The 20047-nt window shown below is 36.5% G+C and overlaps 1 protein-coding gene across 13 annotated transcripts in view; it reads right to left on the bottom strand.

Annotated features, from left to right (window-relative positions):
* Nucleotides 1–20047, bottom strand: part of stxbp5l (syntaxin binding protein 5L) — a 144073-nt gene that overhangs the window by 81886 nt on the left and 42140 nt on the right. For all 13 annotated transcript variants that reach the window (XM_028022314.1, XM_028022318.1, XM_028022316.1 and 10 more), the window contains exon 3: nt 2334–2415. In XM_028022314.1, the coding sequence (XP_027878115.1) occupies nt 2334–2415 (82 nt within the window). The remainder of the gene's footprint in view (nt 1–2333; nt 2416–20047) is intronic.

Below are 20047 nucleotides of genomic sequence, written 5' to 3'. Positions count from 1 at the left end.
GGATTTGTCAAATGGATGTGCAAACTTTCAGAGAGAAAATGTCTTGAGGTGTACTCTTCATTGCTCTGTATTCTTAAAATGATTCTTGTTTCAGAACAAATTTAAGAAAATTTTGAATGCATATAGTCAAAACAACATCCTGCAATGTGTTTTGACATTAGAAATGATCCAAATTACTTTTGGAAAAGAGTTCTAGTTTCAATGCACTCCTTTTTAGATGTTTATCCAACATATTGATTCTCAGCAATTCCCGGTCTCAATACATTTAATAAGTATATTCAAAATTAATCTTTGAAATGTTCCTGTGAGCCATAACCACATTATGCAAAAAAGACAAGAGTGCATGGATTCGAAGAAGGTGCAAAACCACCTTACAAAGAAAATATGTCAGGCAGGAGAACAAGAACATGAGCAGCTGACAGGGTACAATCTACCTGACTGCCAGTGTGTAATTATTGTGATGGCAACAAAAAGAAAGGTGAGCAGATAATACATGGATGGTGCATGTATGCTTACAGCAATATTATAATGAGCAGCAAAACCAGCAAACGATACAGTTTACGTATATACTGTATATATTTATGATGGCCTACACCATCTTGTGTCAAACTACTGACCTCATGGATTGAGAGGGAGCTACTAAAGGTCTGCTGGCTGTTCACAGTTGCTCTATCCTCATAGAAAGTTGGGTGGAAGGAAACAGTATAATATAGCCTGGTAAGGAAGGTTTGTGTATATAGTGGGATTTTTCAAATCCACCTGAGCCCAAAATACTGGTCTAATGTGCATTATTTCAACAAGACATGCTCTGTTGCTCTTCTCCACAGACTTAGTACACATTTGAGTGCTTAGAGTTTCACACGCAATGTTACGCCCACATCCAAAGTCAGTACCTGTCAGAGAGCACACAAACTACTCTCTCTTCTTTTACCATGATCCTCAATTTGCCACAGACACATCACAAGCAGGCCAGTGAGTGATGAAGAAGCAGGCTGAATGAGCCGATGGGCTTCGAAAAATATACACTCCATAAAGAAAGGGTGAAGATTACAGCAGAATGAAAAAGTAGAAAAAATAGAGAAACATTTTACATGCAAACCAGAATCTGATTGTTACTGAACAAGAATTGTCCTTAACGAATTTACAGCAGATTTTTCTGCTTTTGAGCAATTGTTTGTCAATATGATTCTTTTGAAGGCTAGTTCATTGTACACAGATCTGGTCAGACATAACAATATGAATATTCACAAGGCAAGTGAGTAACACTATTTATCTCTTTATTATTGTTCCTGCTAGGGTGGATATATGCTTGAGTATAAAACTGTGAACGGAAGAAGAATGGATCAGAGTCTTTCAATAACATCAGTGTTTAAGTGGTGTTCCTAGTCTGCAGTGGTTAAAGTTTATGAAAAGTGGTCCAAATGGAAGAACACTTATGAACCGAAGGCCGGATGATTGTCTACTGATGCATGTGGTGTTCAAACACTTTCACCAGGATAACAAAGCAAAAATGGTTAAAGTGTTTCCTGGTGAGCACAACAAGTTTTAGGTGCTGACCTGCCCCACAAAATCCAAAGGGTTTCAATTCAATTAAGCCTCTGTGGGAATTGATGGACAACCAAGAAATATCAAACTTACAGGATTTAAAGAATCTTCTGCTAGTACACCATGCCCTTTTCTAGAAAAAATAAGTTATAAGAAGAACACATCATCATTCAAGAACCAGTAGCTTTAACATTACAGCAGCTCTTTGGAAAAACAAGCTCAGCAGCATTTATCATCCCGCACCAGCTCATTTTAATCTGCTCATATGTAGAACAGTTTCATGAATTATCACTTACTTAAAATGTAGTCTGCATAAACTTGGCTTAGAGCAAGAATGTTTTTTATTTTAAATTCCAGATATGTCTGTCAAATTATGGCTTCAATGACTCAATGGCAACTGATGAACCTAATGCATCACATTCAAAATTTTGAATCTGTTCATGCAACATGGTTACAAAACCAACTCATGCTATTGCTGTGCAAAACAGAAACTCAGTGGTGAAAGGGGTTGCTATTTTTCATCCAATGAATATTTCCAACATTTCCTTTAAAATGAAGCATTTTTCTAAATTATGCTTTTTTTCAGGCTCTCTAATAAGGTTTCACACCAACCCCACCTGGAGTTTTCTGCTCACGTTTGCGTGCTAACAAAATAAATACTATCCACACACACCCTAGAGGTTTGTGGATAAGACAAATAAGACTCATGGCTTGTATCATATGTATGCAAGAAAAAAACGACTAAAAATCATAACTTTCTGAAAACATTCTCACATATTCAGGCTTACCTCATTGATGAGGAACTGAAGTTGAAGAACAGCTGCTCCGCTCTCATGTTGACAGTAGCAGTCCACCCCTGGTCGGCCCAGTCTGACGGCACCAACGAGTCAAGGACTATTATGTTGTAATATTCACTTACGAAATGACAGGAGCCTGTTTCAGCACTTCCAAAAAAGAAAAGACAAAATCAGCTTTACCGACTAAAGCACATCAACATTTAAATCCCTGAATGTGGATTGTAACAAATTTTCATATAGAGGTACACCATAGCTGTGTTGAGAGAATGCTGTTGCCTGAAAGTTGCTCTTGCGTTACATAATTTTTTGTTTTCAAACTATACATTTTTGTATTCACAGTAAACTCACAGTTGTTTGAAAAGACAGAAATTTTATAGATGATAATTAACTTTAAAGAAACAACTTGGAGAAATTATCCATATTTGAGCCTTTTTGTTTGCCAACTGATCCTCTGTTTTCACTATTTCACATTTTAACCTTCTTAAAAGTTTAAAATGTTCTTTCCTTCATTTCTTAACATAATGTTCTTTAGACTTTATTGTCCAGTGAGGCTGCACAATAAAGTCCATGGCAACAGTCCATGGCAAACAATAGTCTGATAAAAACCATATTTTCTCATGAAAAGATAATCTAGGCCAGATAAAAACCCTAAGCCTCATCTATTAGCTTGGGGGGTTGGGGATGTCTCGGAAACCTTAATTCAGAAAAGAAAATTCATCAAACTGTGATGCATGTTGGAAGGAAAATATAATAGTATGATGTATGGGAACGTTTTACCTGCACCTGCTCTCTGTGTGCTCCTGCTGTCTATCTGGTTCACTGAGAACAACATTTATTCCTTTTTTTAGTTTCATTCAAATACAGGTACCTGTATCTGCACACTAACAATATATACACATTTAGTATTAGGTCTGAAGCTTAGAATTGTTGGCCTTTCTGTGTCATTAGTTGATATTAAGCAGCATCAAAAATTTAGTTGTAATCTCTAGCTTTATTGTTGGTAAAGACATTCTAGTCTTTTCTGGTAATGAGAAAAAACATGAACTGATTTTTTTTTTCCAGCTACAACATCTCTTTCACAAAAGTTAAAACAAGAATTATGAATCTATTCTATATTGGCAATATTCTTAAATCTTACAGTTTTGAAAAGAATTCTCAAATTATATGTGATACATTTTTTAATTTGTATCACTGGCCATATGAATTGTCAAATTAAACTGTCAAATTATTTTTGAGAAGCTTTGTATTCATCTTAATAATTTTTTTTTTTAATCAAATTGAAGCTATGCGTTTTTCTATGCCACATAGATCAGAAAAAAAGAAACATGATTTGATATTGTGCAGTAAAAAGAGCAGAATTGGTTGCAAGAGCAAAGAGAAAAAGCAGCACCATGTTCCTCCCTCTCTGGTGCACACTGGACATTAAAGGTACACTTTGTTCCTGTCATTCTGGCAATTCTGGGCTGTGCATTGAAAAGCCTTTAATTTAAGAAAATGAGGGTTAAACATTGTGCTTTTGAAGCTGTGATTCACCCCTGCTTAACATTACAGCAGCACAGATAATGGGGCCATCAACAAAAGACTGCCTGTGAAACCTTTGAGTAAAATAGACAGACTTGAACTAATGTTGAGGCAGATGTCATTGTTACTTTGTTTTTAAATTCCACCTTCACAGTTTTGACTTATAATGTATTTTATTGGAGAGAGTAACACAGAGTAGTTGTGGGAAAAATCTGAAAAGTTTGGATATGTATTCAGCCCATTTTCTCTGACCTCCCTAAATAAAATACAGTGCAACCCAGAGGGTTTTTACAGCTTGGTTTATTGGAAACCAAAATTGTGACATTTTCAGCTGGTGTGATTTGCTTTCACACTGTGTCAAACAAACCCTTTGCAAAACGTATTTACCCCAACGCCTGTGGGGGCACTGCACTAGGAATCACTGAACAACATGAAAAACTCTGAGGAATTCATGAGCTTAACTTCCTTCATCACAAAATGTAAGCAAAAATGGAGTGGTGTCAGACTTTAGCTGTTGTAAAATTTCTCTTTTGTAAAACACCATGAGCCATTTCTCCCGCTAGCACTAAACTCTTGCAATTGTTTTGGTTGTTTACCCAGAATGCCCTGCTCTATATTCTGCTTCCTGCTTTTCCAGAAGTCTCTTGTATGCTTGGCATTCACATGTACAGTATATGCCAAGCTTACATATGTACCACACCAGAGTGAGACCTAGGATTTTAGGCAGGACCAGAGGTCGCTTTTTGGTCCACATCAGAGTCCAATTATGTATTCAAACCTCCACAAATGACACAGTTTGATTCAAATGGACCAATCAGGGCTGGTGTGAATGTACCCTAACTTTATAGGTTTGTATCAAACCAGTCCACAACGTTTTAAAATAAAACGTAACCATTCAAAATTTTCTTTGTTGCATTGATACAAAACAATATATTAATACTTTTAGCATTACAATTACTACAATATGTATTTCAGGCCTTGTCATATTTTCTATTATTATTTGACTTATTTTTATTTCAAGAATGTGCTAGTATGTGGAGTGACATCCTATATGAAAGAAGAATGCAATATTCACTAAATGTCTTTAAAAAGAGTTTTGAGGGGCAAACAAAATTGGATTTAATTTATTATGGGTAGACCACAGGAGACTAGAGGAAGTTCTCAATGTTTCAACAAACATATTTCTAAACAGATGGAAATCAGCAGGAGGAAGAAACAACATAATATGAAAACGGGGCTTGTTGGATCTCACTCAAGAGCAGAGGCTCAGAAACTACTCCTCACAATCAAAATCTTTAGGCATCTATTATTTTTGAGTAAGAATAACAAATCATTTTTCAAACAACTACTCGCAATTTACTCTACTTGGTTGTTATTTTATTCAATCACTGGAACAAAACATAATTTGAATACATGATTAAAATTGTAGTTTGCAGATAAAAGCTTAATTTTCTTTTTCATAATCCGATTGCAGATAGACTTGCTTTTTTTTATGAATGCAACCCACATACTCAACTGTGCTGCTTAACCTACTAATGTATTTTCCTTACAAAATTAAAAAATAAATAAACAGACTTTTGAAAGACATACAATTTGTTGGCAAGATTATTACAACAAAGAAATAATGAACCAAATGCAAATTTTCTTACTTAGTCATTTAGGTATAGATGGCACTTCATAAGACTGACTTCACTTTGACAACAAATGTGGTGGCATTTTAATTTCATCCCAAATAATATGTGTTGGCAATTATCCACCTTTTTCTATTTATAAAGAAACCCAAATTGTTTTCTCATTTTATGAGCAGAACAGAATATTAGTTTGTGCCCTGTTATTTTGTGAGCATATGAACTGTAGTGTTCCATTACAAAACACGGTGAATGATGTGACTGGTCGACTCAGCCTCCCCTTTTCCCCAAAGAGATTTCTGTCAACCTTGCTTAACATCACTGGATGCCTATTACACCTTTCAAACAGCTCAAGGCAAGGTGATTGTCTGAGCTGTAATCAAATATATGCTCACTTGACTGACAGGGTAAAAAATATATTATGTATTAAAAAAATACTTACTCTAGGAAAATATTTTCTGTTAAAAGAAAGCAGGAATATTGGGAAAGACAGATTTATTCAACACCAGAAGGAAACGTAGCCCTTGTACTGCTCTGGAAATTATTTTCTAATTCTATTGTGCCTGTTTAAGCAATATTTACAAGTTATAAGTGATGAAACTATGTACTTTTGTCCAGCTAAACATCTCAAGCTTCAGTGTAATGTATTATCAGTATGCAGCCATAAAATAAGGTTGATGGAGCAGAATGTACACATTGCTACACTTTTACAATGTGATCTATAGTCAACGGGCCAGAATCCTCCACTATATCATATCTCCAACAGCAGCAGCCATTGCCTCAGATATGCTGAACTGCTGAACCAGGCAACAGATTGCAAGTGCACCAGAGAAGATGTTTTCCGACCATTCAAGGTTCAAAATACAGCCTGCAATTTCAGGTTACAGTCAGGATTCATGCCTTTGGTGGGTGTGTCCCAGGAGACAGAGCGATGATCCACTGATTAAAAGGTCAGTGGTTTGATCTCTGACTTCTCGCTGTGCATGAGGATGTGTCCTTGGGCAAGATACTGATGTGCTCAACACAGAGAAAGAGGGGGAGAGAGACAGAGAGCAAGACTGTGTGTGCATGTGGGGGAAGGAGGAAGCACAGAAAAAAGGTGCTTGGATTACTCACAGGTCTTAAAGTAAGAAATTAGTGATTCTGTATCTGATAACTACTTTCGCCCATTAACATAACTACTATCTAGCATCAATCAATAATCTATTGGTTGGCTTGTATCTGTTTAAAAACATGTTCTATAGGATTTTTTGCATATCCTTGTGTAGGTAATTGTTAGTTTTTGCCATAATTTATTCATATACTTTTATGGTTACTTCTTATGTTATACAATGGTTAGAATTCAGTTAAATATATCACTGCCACATCCTAACTATAAAATGTACATATTTTATTTGTCTGTGGCAGACAGTAGATATGCTGATGACATTGTCTGAAAACTATACCCTTGAAAACTTGAACTTGTGTGTCTCTCTTTACACCAAATATGTATGAGTTATAGACTGAGCGTGCTGCACAGGAAGATGAATGGAGCCAAATACAAGACAATCGTGAAAGAAACATATAAGAGGCTGCAAAGAAAATGTGCAACCAAATCAGAGGTTCACCCTTCAGTAAGAAACCTTAAGTATACTGTTAAGGAAAAATGATTATTTTTAGTGCTTAATACAGTTAATCTTACGACATGTGTAAAAGGTATATTCAGCACTCTTATTTGGAACAGTTTTCTGTTGAGCATTTGGGATTGAGCAGATGAGCAGGCATTCAGACAAACAGGGGCCAAAATGCAGATCACTCAATGGAGTCTCCCTGCTGTGAGGCCGGGCCATAGGAGGCCATAAAATTAGCATTCCCGGCAATGCAGAAAGACTTTAGATTTCACAGGTATCTGTGAGATTGTATCTCAGGTTGTTCTGTACTCAGAATGACCGTGGGAGCCACGGGGGGTCAGAGCGCAGCGGTTTGCTTCTTTGTCTCGCTAGAAGACAGATGGCCCTTTGATCTTTGCGTAGATCAGGGGGAGTTACAAGTTTCTCTGAGTGCTTAAGGGAGTTTCCAGTTGGTCAACAGGAGGAACGCCTTGAGTGCATAAATTAAATAGAAAAAACACCCCTTTAGTATAAGATTACGTGTCAGGAGAGAAAATGCAGAGAGCGGCCACCATTTTGCCTTTTTGCATCGGCTCTCTCCAAAGACGCGTCTTTGCTTTTTGTTTGTCTTTGTTTTGTGTTTGTTTGTCTTCCCCTTGTCTGTCTTTATTTTTATGAGAAAAATGCATATCTCTGTTCCTCTGCAGTTTTGTTGTTGATTGCTTTGTATGAGATTAAACTCTGTGATCTGTGACGTCAACGCGCTTTGTTGTTGTTTCACTTTAGTGCACGCCGCCGCCACTCGCTGAGGATCCCGGAAGATTAAGGAGGAAAGAGCCAAACGTTTTGTTTAAAGTTAACATTAAATTATCCTCTTTTTTAACAATACAAACAGGGACACAAGAGTTTACAGCAAAACCTTTTCAAGTGTTGGAGTGGTCCAGTCAAAGTCCAAATACAATTGAAAATCAGTTTTAAAACTTGGAAAATTTGGAAAAGTGCAATCCCATCTTACTGAACTTTTGAAAATTCAGTCTCAAAATTTATAACACAAGCTGAGATATCGACCACAGACCTAATGCTAAAGAAATGTGAGAGACATTCCTAAAAAGTATTGACACATTTGGTTCTGAATTTAAAGGCACCATATCATTTATATTTGTGGATAGTATTGAAAACACATTTGACCATACTTTGTTGTTGATCTTATATAGTCTAAAATCATAATAAGAGGCTTGGATGGTTGTGGTTCTATGAGACAAAACGAGAAAAAGATAAAAGCTTTACAAGGCAGGCTTTAAAGCTTTATTAATTTCACTTCTCCCTAGTTTTTTATGCAATCCTATCCACATTGACTTTACTAAACAATCAAACAAAACAACAAAATACCAACAATTCAAGCTTACGAAGAGAACAGCAGCCTTTTTGTGGCCATGTACCCACATCGAGACACCGAACCAGTAAGGGAATATCTGCGATTCGACCTATATGACGCACAGAGTGAAAAGAACAGGCCTGTTCACACAAAGCAGTCGATAAGTGTTTCAGTTTTGAAAGCCCGTGCTGCAGGTGGCTTTCAAGCATTCAAAAGCTCAAAAGAAAACTACCCTGCGGTGAGCATTGGACAAAATAGTACAAAATGTCTGAGTTATGTTTTTGAAATGATTGCTGTCACAACCAGAAAACTGCACTTGACATTTTTCACACACAATGTGTAAAAACACTCTAAAATACACAAAAGTTAGTTTGATTTTAAAGTAGTAAACTATAATTATTCAAAAATTTGAAAAATGACTGCACCACTGCAAAGTTAACACAACATGGCCTTCCACCTAAATTGAGAGGCAAAGAAAGGAAAGCACTAATCAAAGTAGAGGCCAAGAGGTCCACAGCAACTCTATTGGGAGTCCCAGAGCTCAGGAGGGGGGAACTGTTGACACAACAACAATTAGTTACATTACAGAAATCTGGCCTCTGTGGAAGAGCAGCAAGAATCAAGTCACTGGAGGGAAATAAGTTCCCTTTAATGAGTGCTGCAAGCCAAAAGGCTTGTCTACAAGTGTTGACTCCCATTCCATAAGTATGCCATACCTTCTGTTGATTTCACAACTTAAATCTGAAGCAAATATGTAAAGGTTTTGTTGTAATGTGATGAAATGTGGGAAAATACAAGGAGTATAAACATTTTGCAAAATTCTTGAAATGAGCTTAGAACATTAATTTGTCACCTTTATTGGCTGCACACTAAAAATTGTTTACAGTTGTAAGATGTTTCATGTTTTACTGGGAAACATATATAGAAAATTGAGCTTTCCTGAACCAACAACTAGATCAGACGTCTGCAAATCCAGTCCTTCAGGGTTGGTGTCCTGCAACTTTTAGACATGTCTATGCGTTTCAACACATCTGAGTCCAATAATAGGCTCATTAGTTGGACCCTGTAATACTTGACTGAATACTAAGGAGGTAATTCAGACTTTTGATGGGCACATCTGAAAGTTGGAAGACAATCAACCCTTGAAGACTAGAGTTGAAGACCCCTGGCATAGATGTTAAAATTGCCATTCTCTTTCATAATGAAAATAGAATCTTTTGGTACTTTAAAATCATATCATGTGTCATCATTTCAAATGTGCTTATTTTTAGAAGTGTATTTTTTGTAATTTTACAGCTGTATATTCCATGTTTTCTTTGTATTGCTTCAGTAAAGTTTGTGTTGATTTATTTTTTTTCCTTTGTACATAAGTTGTAATTCCACAAAATGTGCACACCACTGCAAAAAAAAAAAAAAAGCAACAGATCAGAACATAGTTAAGTTTGAAAGCATGGCAAATCAGTGTGATGAGCATTTTTAGATGTGCTCAGTAAAGCAGTGCGAAAATGTGCGTCACTATCTTTGTGTGATTCAAAAACCAACTTCAAAGGGAATGAAAGACTAAAACCCATCTCTCTGCAAGTCTCCATCTTCCTCTACCCGACGGGCGAGTCTTTGTGCACGCCAAATTCAAATTCCCATCACACTAGGGACTGCATCAAAACACACAAGCCACTGTCAAAACACGAGCTGATGTGAAGGTGTAGTCGCCTACATCCAAGCCGGAGATAGACACCATTGCTGCAAGCTGAGTGAGTGACAGTGAATAATTGCGGCATGTAGAATTTGATTAATTTTGAAATACCAACATATGAATTTAAACATGTCATGAATGTTTGGTAAAATGTATTCTGTCAAGCATAGACCATATGTATATACATATGTATTGTATGTATGAATGCAAGTTCTTCTTACACTGGTTTGCTCTAATGTAATAAGCGAAGTGAAAGAAGACACCATTTAAACATACTAATACTAATGCAAAAGATATACTAAAATTTAGAAAAAGATTAAATTACATTTTTCATTTCCATTTGGAAAATAGCATAAAAACATCACAACTATACAATAAATGCTGTAATACTGTAAATGAAGCTAGATTAAATAAAATTAATATTGTAAATAAGTATCAAGGTTTCAAAAGTATAATATAGACAATAAATATTTACCCTTTCTGATTTTTGAAGCAATTATTTGCTTACTTGGTTTTCCATTGACAGTAGCTACTGGTTAGGTTTCAAGTTCACCGAAGTACATCGCTGTAGACATAAAAAAAATGACTTCATGCTTATCTCTGTGTCGGTGCAGCTTCACATGAAGCCCCAGGATAAACGGTTGATCCCACCTGTGTTAAGATGAAACTGTCTGCAGCAGAACACAAGATGAAGAATACTTAAGTCATACTATGTAGTGTGAAACTGGCTTTACGGTCTTACTTCCAATGTGTGTATACTACACTACAATTTAAACAAGCTGGAGATAAATGCGCACAGAAATACAGGTTTGTTGCTATTTTCTTCTGGAGGCTGCTTTAATCCCTTTGGATCTTCTCATGCATTTGAAAAATTAACTTGCTCAACTCCAAAATCCTCCAGGATACATCTCATTTTTAAGTCTCCAGTTGTTGCAGGTTGCAATTTAGAGCCTATTTATTCACAGTTAATCCATCCTGTGCCCTTTTTTCTCAGGTTGTTTACTTTACATTTACACCGCAAAAGATTTCTATGCAGGCAATGAGGAAATTATCTCCTCGTTTATTGCTTCCCTAGTCTACCCCAATCCGTGACCACAGAGCAAACTGGGACACAATTTGTGGGAGATTAACAGAGCTCTTCCTCAGTGGTTAGACTTATATCACCCCTCACAGGTTACCTGCTGCACCTAGTTTCCTGTCATCCCTGTAACTTGACTCTCAGACTGTGACAGAACCTATTGCAGTTCCCTGGTGCTGTCATTCAGCTGCCAGCTGCAAAACATTTCTTTGTTTTCTTCAAAATCTATTTATTTTAGAATACGTGAATGAAAAGATGGATGTTCTATTATTTCCAAAACAAACAGGTCTTTTATAAAGGGGGAAAGCAACATGCGTCAGAAACAAATACGTTTTTTTTTTTTAATGACAAACATTTTCGTGTCTAGACACCTGATAGATTTGGAGTCTGATATAAAACAAGCGATTACTTTCAGCATCATTTAGCATCTACATTATAGTAAAATGAGAAGGAATATCTACATGCAGTGTGGTGGTGTACTTATGTCTCTGCCTTAGTCTGGAAGCTGTGACTCAGTGGGGAAAGTACAGTCAATCTGACCTCCCCCAAGTGCATGATGAAGTATCCTTGGGCAACACACTGAACAGTAATGTTGCCTGTATTTTGCCTGGACGTGCATAATGGGGCCTGAATTTGAGTGCAGTAGGGTCAGTGTGACTGTGAGTGCTCAGTTATAGTAGAAAACATGAGTGCAACCCATTTGGAGAATGAGCTTTTCCTACTTAGTCTATATATTGTTACACGACTTGTTGGAAAACATCCCATATTTAAAGTTTTGCTTAAACTGAATTAACAGACAAGAAGTTAAATCACTATAAAAAAATATGGAAAAGCCTAAGTTTTTTCCATATTTTGTTGTGTCACAATTATCCCAATTCACATACTATACCGAGTACTCTGAGTGAGAGTGCATCAAAAGTGACACCAATACCTCACTGGCAGGACTTGATGTTCCCCAGAATTCACTTAATTTCTTGCCGTTCAGAGCAACATTAAAACATTTAGCTATAGCATCAAAAATGGGGATGTAATAAATAGTGTGAAAGCATTAACAGCATACAATATACAACAAAAGCATTAATTTAAAATTTTCTAACCAGTGTTCATTAAACCTGGAAGATACATTTGGTGAGATAAATAATTTCCAGCTGCCAGACTCAACATTTTAACTCTTAACCAACCAAGTTAACTTAACAATTTAAACTCCACCTGTGAGTTTTAGTTTGTAATATGTTACAATAACATGTTTTCAGTACAATAAAAACCACTTACTGAATGCAAGTTCTTCTTACACTGGTTTGCTCTAATGTAATAAGAGAAGTGAAAGAAGACATCTGTCATGCTCAGTAATTGGTTGTTTGACTATTTATATAACAGTGATTAAAAGACTAAAGAACATCTGGACTCAGACTAATTTTCTTTATTCAAGGACTGGCCACAATCTGTGCTGCACAAAGGTTCAACTGATCATCAGTGACAGAGCTTGTTATTTACTGATTACATAGTAGAGCTGAGTCTTATCAATGGAAATGCTTGTCTGCATGTTTTGCTTTGATATATATATATTTTTTTATATACGCAGATCCAGCCTGCATTAAGCCTGCATTAAAAGAAGTTTTACTTCTTTTAATGCAGGCTTAAGCAAAGTATTTGGAATCTATTTTATAAGGTTTAAGTTCTTAATGTACCTTAATGTTTATCTAGTTCTGAGAGAAAGACCTTGTCATGTTCTCTGTGGAATATTGTATTTACTGCAGTTAGCAATATTTTGATTTGAGTTTTATAATCACATCATCCTTTGTGCTTTATGTTCCTTCTTATATGTCTCTCTCATTCCTTAATGGTTAGAAAAAATAAGTAAAACACAATACCTTACTCTGTCTTTATTAGGTAGGGAGGCATCATAATCTGCACCTGTACTTCATGGACATGATATAATTTGATATTTATAAACTGTCAATGTTATATAGAACATTGTGACAGCAGTCTTACAGCCATCAAAAGTTACACACACACAGATATGACATTTCCTACAGGCTGTGTGAATCACACTTCCTTATTAGCACAACATTCCTGGTTCATGATCTGCACACACATAGAAAATGGCAGCTGACCTGTGCTGAAAAACGAGTGAATCAATTCAACATTTTCAGTTTACCTTCAGAATGTTGCCTCCAGCTTTGAGTCTCCATGAATCATAAAGCCTGTACAATTTGTTCCTGACAGAAAATCTAGGTCAAGTCCATCTGAATGTTTCTTCTGTTTATACAATAATAATGTTAAGACATGGCACATGTACAGTGTAAGTGCTCGTATCGAGAAAATATAGTGAAACACTATTTGGTTTCTTAATTGGAAACAAAATAGTCAATTCGAATAACAAAACTTTTGAGGGCGTGAAGGTATAAAGAATGACTTTTAAATATAAGCAAAGGAAACAGGGTGCACTGTTTTGGTTAATCTGTACTGTATCTTGATGAACAGCTCAGCAAATAACTAACCTTCAGATAACCAACTTCAGTAAGGCAATAAGGTTCATCCCAGAGAAGCTGCAAAGCTACTGTACAAAACACATTATTTTAGGAAGAAAACTACTGAGAAGACAACTACTGAATCCTTGTAAAAGTAGGAAACGCACAAAATAAGTCAAATATTTTTAGTTAAAGCAAGACTGCAGATTCCAGGGTTCTCAGTACATAAATACTTGATCAAATTACGGCATTCAGTGCTATAATTTGTCATTTGACTACACCTGGCAGTGTAGATTTGGATGTCTACATTAGCAGGCAAGCTCAAAAAAAGCAGATCAACAAACAGAAAACCAACACAAGCTGAAATTTGTAAATCAGGTGTCAAACTCGAGACCCACGGGCCACAAGTATTTTTGTAGCCTCCTAGACCTCAGAGGGCCACAGACATAAAACTTCAAGATAACAATTGAGTGCTTAAATATTGTTGTATCCGTCAAATTAAATGTTTTTATTATTATTATTATAGGGTCAAATTACCTCAATGTGAAAAAATGTTTAATTATGCATCTTAAAAAGTAAAAATCCAATGCAGAGAAAGTTGTAGTTTTTTTAACAGTTTAATAGATAGTTTTAGCTATACATCCTGCCACAACTGACCCTTTGAGGACATTCATGATCTTAATGTGGCCCGAAATAAAAACAAGCCTACTGTAAATAGTAAATGGCCAGCATATACAGTATATGCCATTTATCAACTCAGAGGACACCAAAGTGCTTTAAATTGCAATCAATAATTCACACACACACACACACACACACTCACGCACTGTTGTTCGTAAGACACAGTTGACACCACTAGGCTCTCTGATCAACACAAGCAGGCAAGGGAGGATGCAATGTCTAGCCCAAGGCCAAGGACGTGATGACAGATAGAGTGGGGATTTGTACTGGCAACCCACCAATTATAGGACAAAAACCTACACACCAAGTTGCCATTATGCCTGTACGGTTGGATTTCACAAGGTCACAAAAACTGGCCTCGTTTATCAATATGTGGGAATTATGAACCTCTCTGCTTAGCTTGCTGTCTCTGTGACCCAACCCCGGATAAGTAGAAGATAATGGATGGATGGATTATCAATATCTGGTTTAGATGTGGGCATAGACATGGTTGTAATTTGATTTTGAGGGTTATTTCTCTGACATATATTCTTTTCCACCAAGAACAAACCATTTGACTCTTGGGCATTACTTCTCCTTCTAACATATACTTGTCCAAAAAAACACCCCTTTTTTGGAACTGAATACTGTGAGGTAGGGAGCGCTCAAATAATACCAATTCAAAGATGACTGGAAAATAAGTTACTGTGAACACAGAGTAGGACCAGAGACAGAGACATTATGATTCTTCCATCAATCATAATGAGCAATGCATGATTGTTGACATGCAAGATTTCATCAATATTATCTACCAAGAAAGTACACTCCACCAACAGCTTTTGCTGACATTGCATTTGATGTCCTTAGCTCAACTATTGCTAAGATATAGAATAAGGAGATTCAAACATATTCAAAGCAAGACCTGCTCCAGGCAAATCAGATCATACTATTGTTTTCTCTGCAGGAATATAAATTCATTGCTAAGAAGCAACCTGTAATAAGGAAATCTGTGAAAATATTGTCACATGCAGGTAGAGAAGTTTTGAGACTAGATGCATCATAGGCCTGTACTCTCACCATTCATTTTCACTCTGTACACCTCAAGACGTCCAGTACAAGACAGAGTCCTGTCATCCGCAAAAAAACCAACAACAATTCAGCAGTCTTATATCAGGGACGGACAAGAAGCAGAATACAGAGAACCGGTGGACTGCCTAGAGGCACGTTGCAGAAACAATTATCTCTAATACAATCAAAACACAAAAGATTATTGTAGATTTCAGGAGAAGCAGCATTATGTCAAATTCTATTTTAAAAGTGGGAGAATCAGAGGCGTAGAAGTAGCATAAATATCTCACTGTTCACATGGACAAGAGACTGGACTAAAGACGCAACTATAGAAGAAGGGACAGAACAGACTGTTCTGCTTGAGGAATATTGGATCCTTCACTGTTGTAGCAAGGTCCGGCACATATTGCACAAGTTTTTGTGGAAAGTACAATCCCTTCTGCCGTCATCTGTTGGGGTCACAGCCAATGACCTAAAAAAAAAAAGCTCAACAAGCTGATAAAGGCAACTGATGGCTCTGGAACCTCTGGAGAGATGACTGAACAAAGAAGGAGTCTTCATAAAATGAAAAATATTATGGACAACTCCTAGTCTCTTTATGAGACTGTCACAAAACCATAGAGTGTCTATTGGCAGAGGCTTCTTCAGACTTGCTGTAATACAGACTAATAGGTCCAACCCAGAATCATCAGCTTTTACAGCAGCTCTTTGAAGAAACCTGCTTCATGTAACTTACAACAGCAGCATTATATTCCTCTTTGAGATTAATAAAGTATTCTCAATCACAGCTATCAATTTCCTGATTGAACTGAATTGAGGGAAACAACCATTTGCCTCTCAGATCAAAATCTAAATAAATAAAAAAAGAAACAGTGAGACAGTGGAGAAATGACAAGAAAAACTTAAAATACTCTGCTGTTAATTAGACATGCTAAGGTTTTTTCGTTAAACAGTTATGACTTACAAAATACATATTTTTGATATTGTACTACTTTTTACGAGAAGTATGTGTGTTTCAGAACTGTAAAAATCAGCACTAAGCTTTTCATCAAGTACCAAACTGGTAAGCTTAGACAGATTTTCTGCTCTGCAGAATTAAGTGCAGCTAATACAGGGTCCTGCTGTGGGCAATCCTTTCTGGGTACATGCCCTTCTAATCAAGAATAGCTGCTACAACCACACCAATTCAAAAAGACACACATTCACAAAGTTCAGCAACCAGCACAGACTCAAGATCCTTTTTCTCTCTCTGCAGATAAGGTACAACTTGACAACTGCAGCTATCGATTCAGCTGCCTGCAGGCTTTTTATAGAAACCAGCACCATCATTATGACCTGCAGCCTGTCCCAGCCTGCCTCTTTGCCTGCCTCGATGTATCAAGGCTAAGACATTTGGTAGAAAACGGAGAAACTTAGGGTGCAGTTGAAGCAGGGAAGCGGAAGATAATGATAGCTATTGTAAAGTTGGATAAATGAGGGGTAATTGGGAGAAAGACAGATGGGTTTTTTTGGAAAGAAAAAGAAGTGGTGGAGGCCAAGGCGAACAATAAGACAAAAGAAGATACAATGCCTATGAAAAGTGTTCATCCTCTTGGATGTTTTACCCTTTTGCCTTACTTTTACAAATCAGTCATGATCAACAAAATTTGACTTTGTTGACAAAAAGATTTAGAAAGAAAACCTCTTTAATGTCAAAGTGAAAGCTAATTTCCACAAAGCAATGACAATAAAAAGTAAATTAACCTTTAGTAAGTGATTGAATGAATATTCACTCCCTTACAGTCAGTACATGTACCTTTGGCTGCAATCACAGCACAGAGTCTGAGTGAATAGGTGTCAGTCAGGTAAGCACATCTGAACACTGTAATTTTGCTCTATTCTTTCTTGCAAAACTGCTCAAGCTCAGTCGTGTTACATAGGTTTTGGCTATGAACAGCCCTATTCAACAACCACAAAACATTCACCCTTTTGTCTTTAAACCATTTCAAACCATATAGCTTTAGCTGTTGTGTTTAAGGTTGATGTATTTCTAGAAAATACATGTTCTCCAAAGTTCTCTCACAGATGGAATCTAATCGTCCTACAGGATTTCCCTTTATTTTGCTGGATTCATTTTACCTCCCATACCTCCCATAGAGATTGTTCTAGACTTTTTAACAATCTTTTCTATGATTTGCTTGAAGTTATGTTTTGTCTTCGTGGCAAAATGGTAGCCAGGAATACCAGTGAATGGACCCTCCTATACTGGAATCACTGTCACACAGTCACTGGACTCAGATGATCTCAATTTCACTCATTGTGAGACAACAAGAACAAATTGTCTGGATTCTGTTGATTTAGGTCAGTCACATCAAAGATGGTGAATATTTTTGTGCAATCTCCTGTTTTATTTCAAACATTTTTATTTGTCGTTATTATGTTAAAATAAAATCAGTTTTCAATTTGACTTTAAAGGGGTTTTTTTTGTGCAATATTTTGGTCACAAAAACCTAGATTTTGTTGATCATGATTGATTTGTAAAAGCAATAGAAAGGGTAAAGCAAGGTGGTGAATACTTTTCCCCCCATTCAAGTATGTGCACACATATATCACATTATCTGTATGTGTCCCGATAGCTAATGTTCCAACCTAAATTAATTTTAGAATTTGTGGGACAGATTGAAAATTGAGGTTCACAAACATTTTCCATCTAATCTGACTAGCTAGCTATTATGTAACATTTTGAGTCTGTAGATATAGTTAATTTGATCTGAAAAAATGGAAAAAGGAAACAAGAACAGAACAAAAATCTACAGTGGGATATATGATCATTCAGATATTTTGCTCACATTGGCAAGGTGATTATTGTAAATGTCTATTTTTACTTTACCTTCATAAAAAAAGAGAAAAAAACAAGTTCCATTGATATTCAGCTTCCGGTATCTTGTGGTATCGCCTCTTTGACTAACAAGCTGTCTGGGAATAAACACCGAAGATGGTGTGCATACACTTGCTAACAGTAACACTTTCTCTGTGTTGACAGAGAATAGCAGGCATTAATGAGCAGCTGACTCAAAACAGAGTCCTCTCCTATCCGAATGACAAGAAGGTGAATTCTGACTGAAAAGAATGCTTCTCGAAATGTGTCTGCTTCAGGCAAAGACTTAATCTTTAAAGAGTTTGTGTTTTCCTCTGCAGTTTTCATCATATTTTCTCTGGATTTTATCATTCAATAGGCGCTCCACCAGGTGTTCAGAAACATCTGTCAGCTAAGCAATAAACAACTTTCACTCATAAATCTTGCATAATGAAAGTTCAGGACAAGCACTAGTAATAGATACTTTTATATTTAATAATCATGCATTAAGCTATGAATACCTTTTTTACTGAACAACAAATTATTATTCATTCAATATCTATTTTTCTGGCTTACATCTTTGTACAACTCTGACCAAAAGGACCCAGTTTAACAGCATCATCTTGAGATATCTCAAACAGAGCATGAAGAGGTAACATATGTGTTTGAAAACATGTTGGTAAAACTAATAAAATAAGAGCATCCATGTGAGTAGCTCTGTGATGTAGCAGTGGGGGTGCAGCAGAATTTACGCTTTTTGGTGGACACATGTTTCTGACAACATTTTAACACCCGTTATTTCCAATGATTACAAGAATTTTTGCAATTTCATCTAAACAGCCTGTTACTTCAGATATCCAATTTTACCATGGCTAAGTGAGGAACAAAGTATATGTCAGGGCCTCTTAAGAATCACTTAAGGTGTCTGAGGTTATGTTTTCCTCCAATGCTGAGAATTGGACAGAATCTACAAATTCTTTGCACTTCTCAGAGCTGCTATCAGTTGATCTCAGAGCAAACAGCATTTTAAAAGCACTCAGTGCAGCTTTTGGCTTTGGTAATACTTGTCAGTTGATTTAAAAGAAAATCATCCACTAACCATGTTTGTCCAGTTCTTTTTTTTCTTTTTTGGCATAATTATGCACAACTAAGAAGTTGTGCATAATTTGTACTTTAAAGTACTGACATCTTTAAAGTCAGTACTTTAAAGATGTTGGATGAGATTAAACTATGTGAGCACTTGTCATGTGTTTATTATGCAGACTGTCACTTCACTGTAAGCAATGTGGTGACGGTAGAACATTTGTAGGATTTATTGTTTTATTTATACTGCAACCACTGGACTTTGGTTTTTGATTCTCTGTAAACCTGAGAGAAATCTGAGGAAAAATTTCTGTGCACTGCTACTGAGACAATCCATATGGCTTAATCAATCTTGCCAAATTCAGAGCAACTTAAATCGCATTTTAAGCCATTTTATCATGGTCGTTTTGAACTTCAGCAAATCATCTTCTCCACAAGTAGATGCATAAGTGCATTGAAATACTGCATAGAAGAAGCCAACCTTTTTCCACATGTTTTCAGTGGCCCCTAGAAGATCAGAGGCAAACCACCACACAGAGCATCCCATAAACTTCTTTCAACAATGTCGACTTACAGCTCCTACAAATGCATAGCAGCTTTAAGACGACTTGTGTACATGACTAATAGTACAATACAACAATAGTATAACCACTGACTACAAGTCAATGACTGGCTATCAGTTTTACACATGTACAGTGTACCG

The sequence above is a fragment of the Xiphophorus couchianus genome, chromosome 7 (assembly GCF_001444195.1).
Source record: "Xiphophorus couchianus chromosome 7, X_couchianus-1.0, whole genome shotgun sequence".
Taxonomy (NCBI): domain Eukaryota; kingdom Metazoa; phylum Chordata; class Actinopteri; order Cyprinodontiformes; family Poeciliidae; genus Xiphophorus; species Xiphophorus couchianus.
Note: the sequence above shows the minus strand (reverse complement) of the source record. Positions and strands in the feature narration are given on the sequence as shown.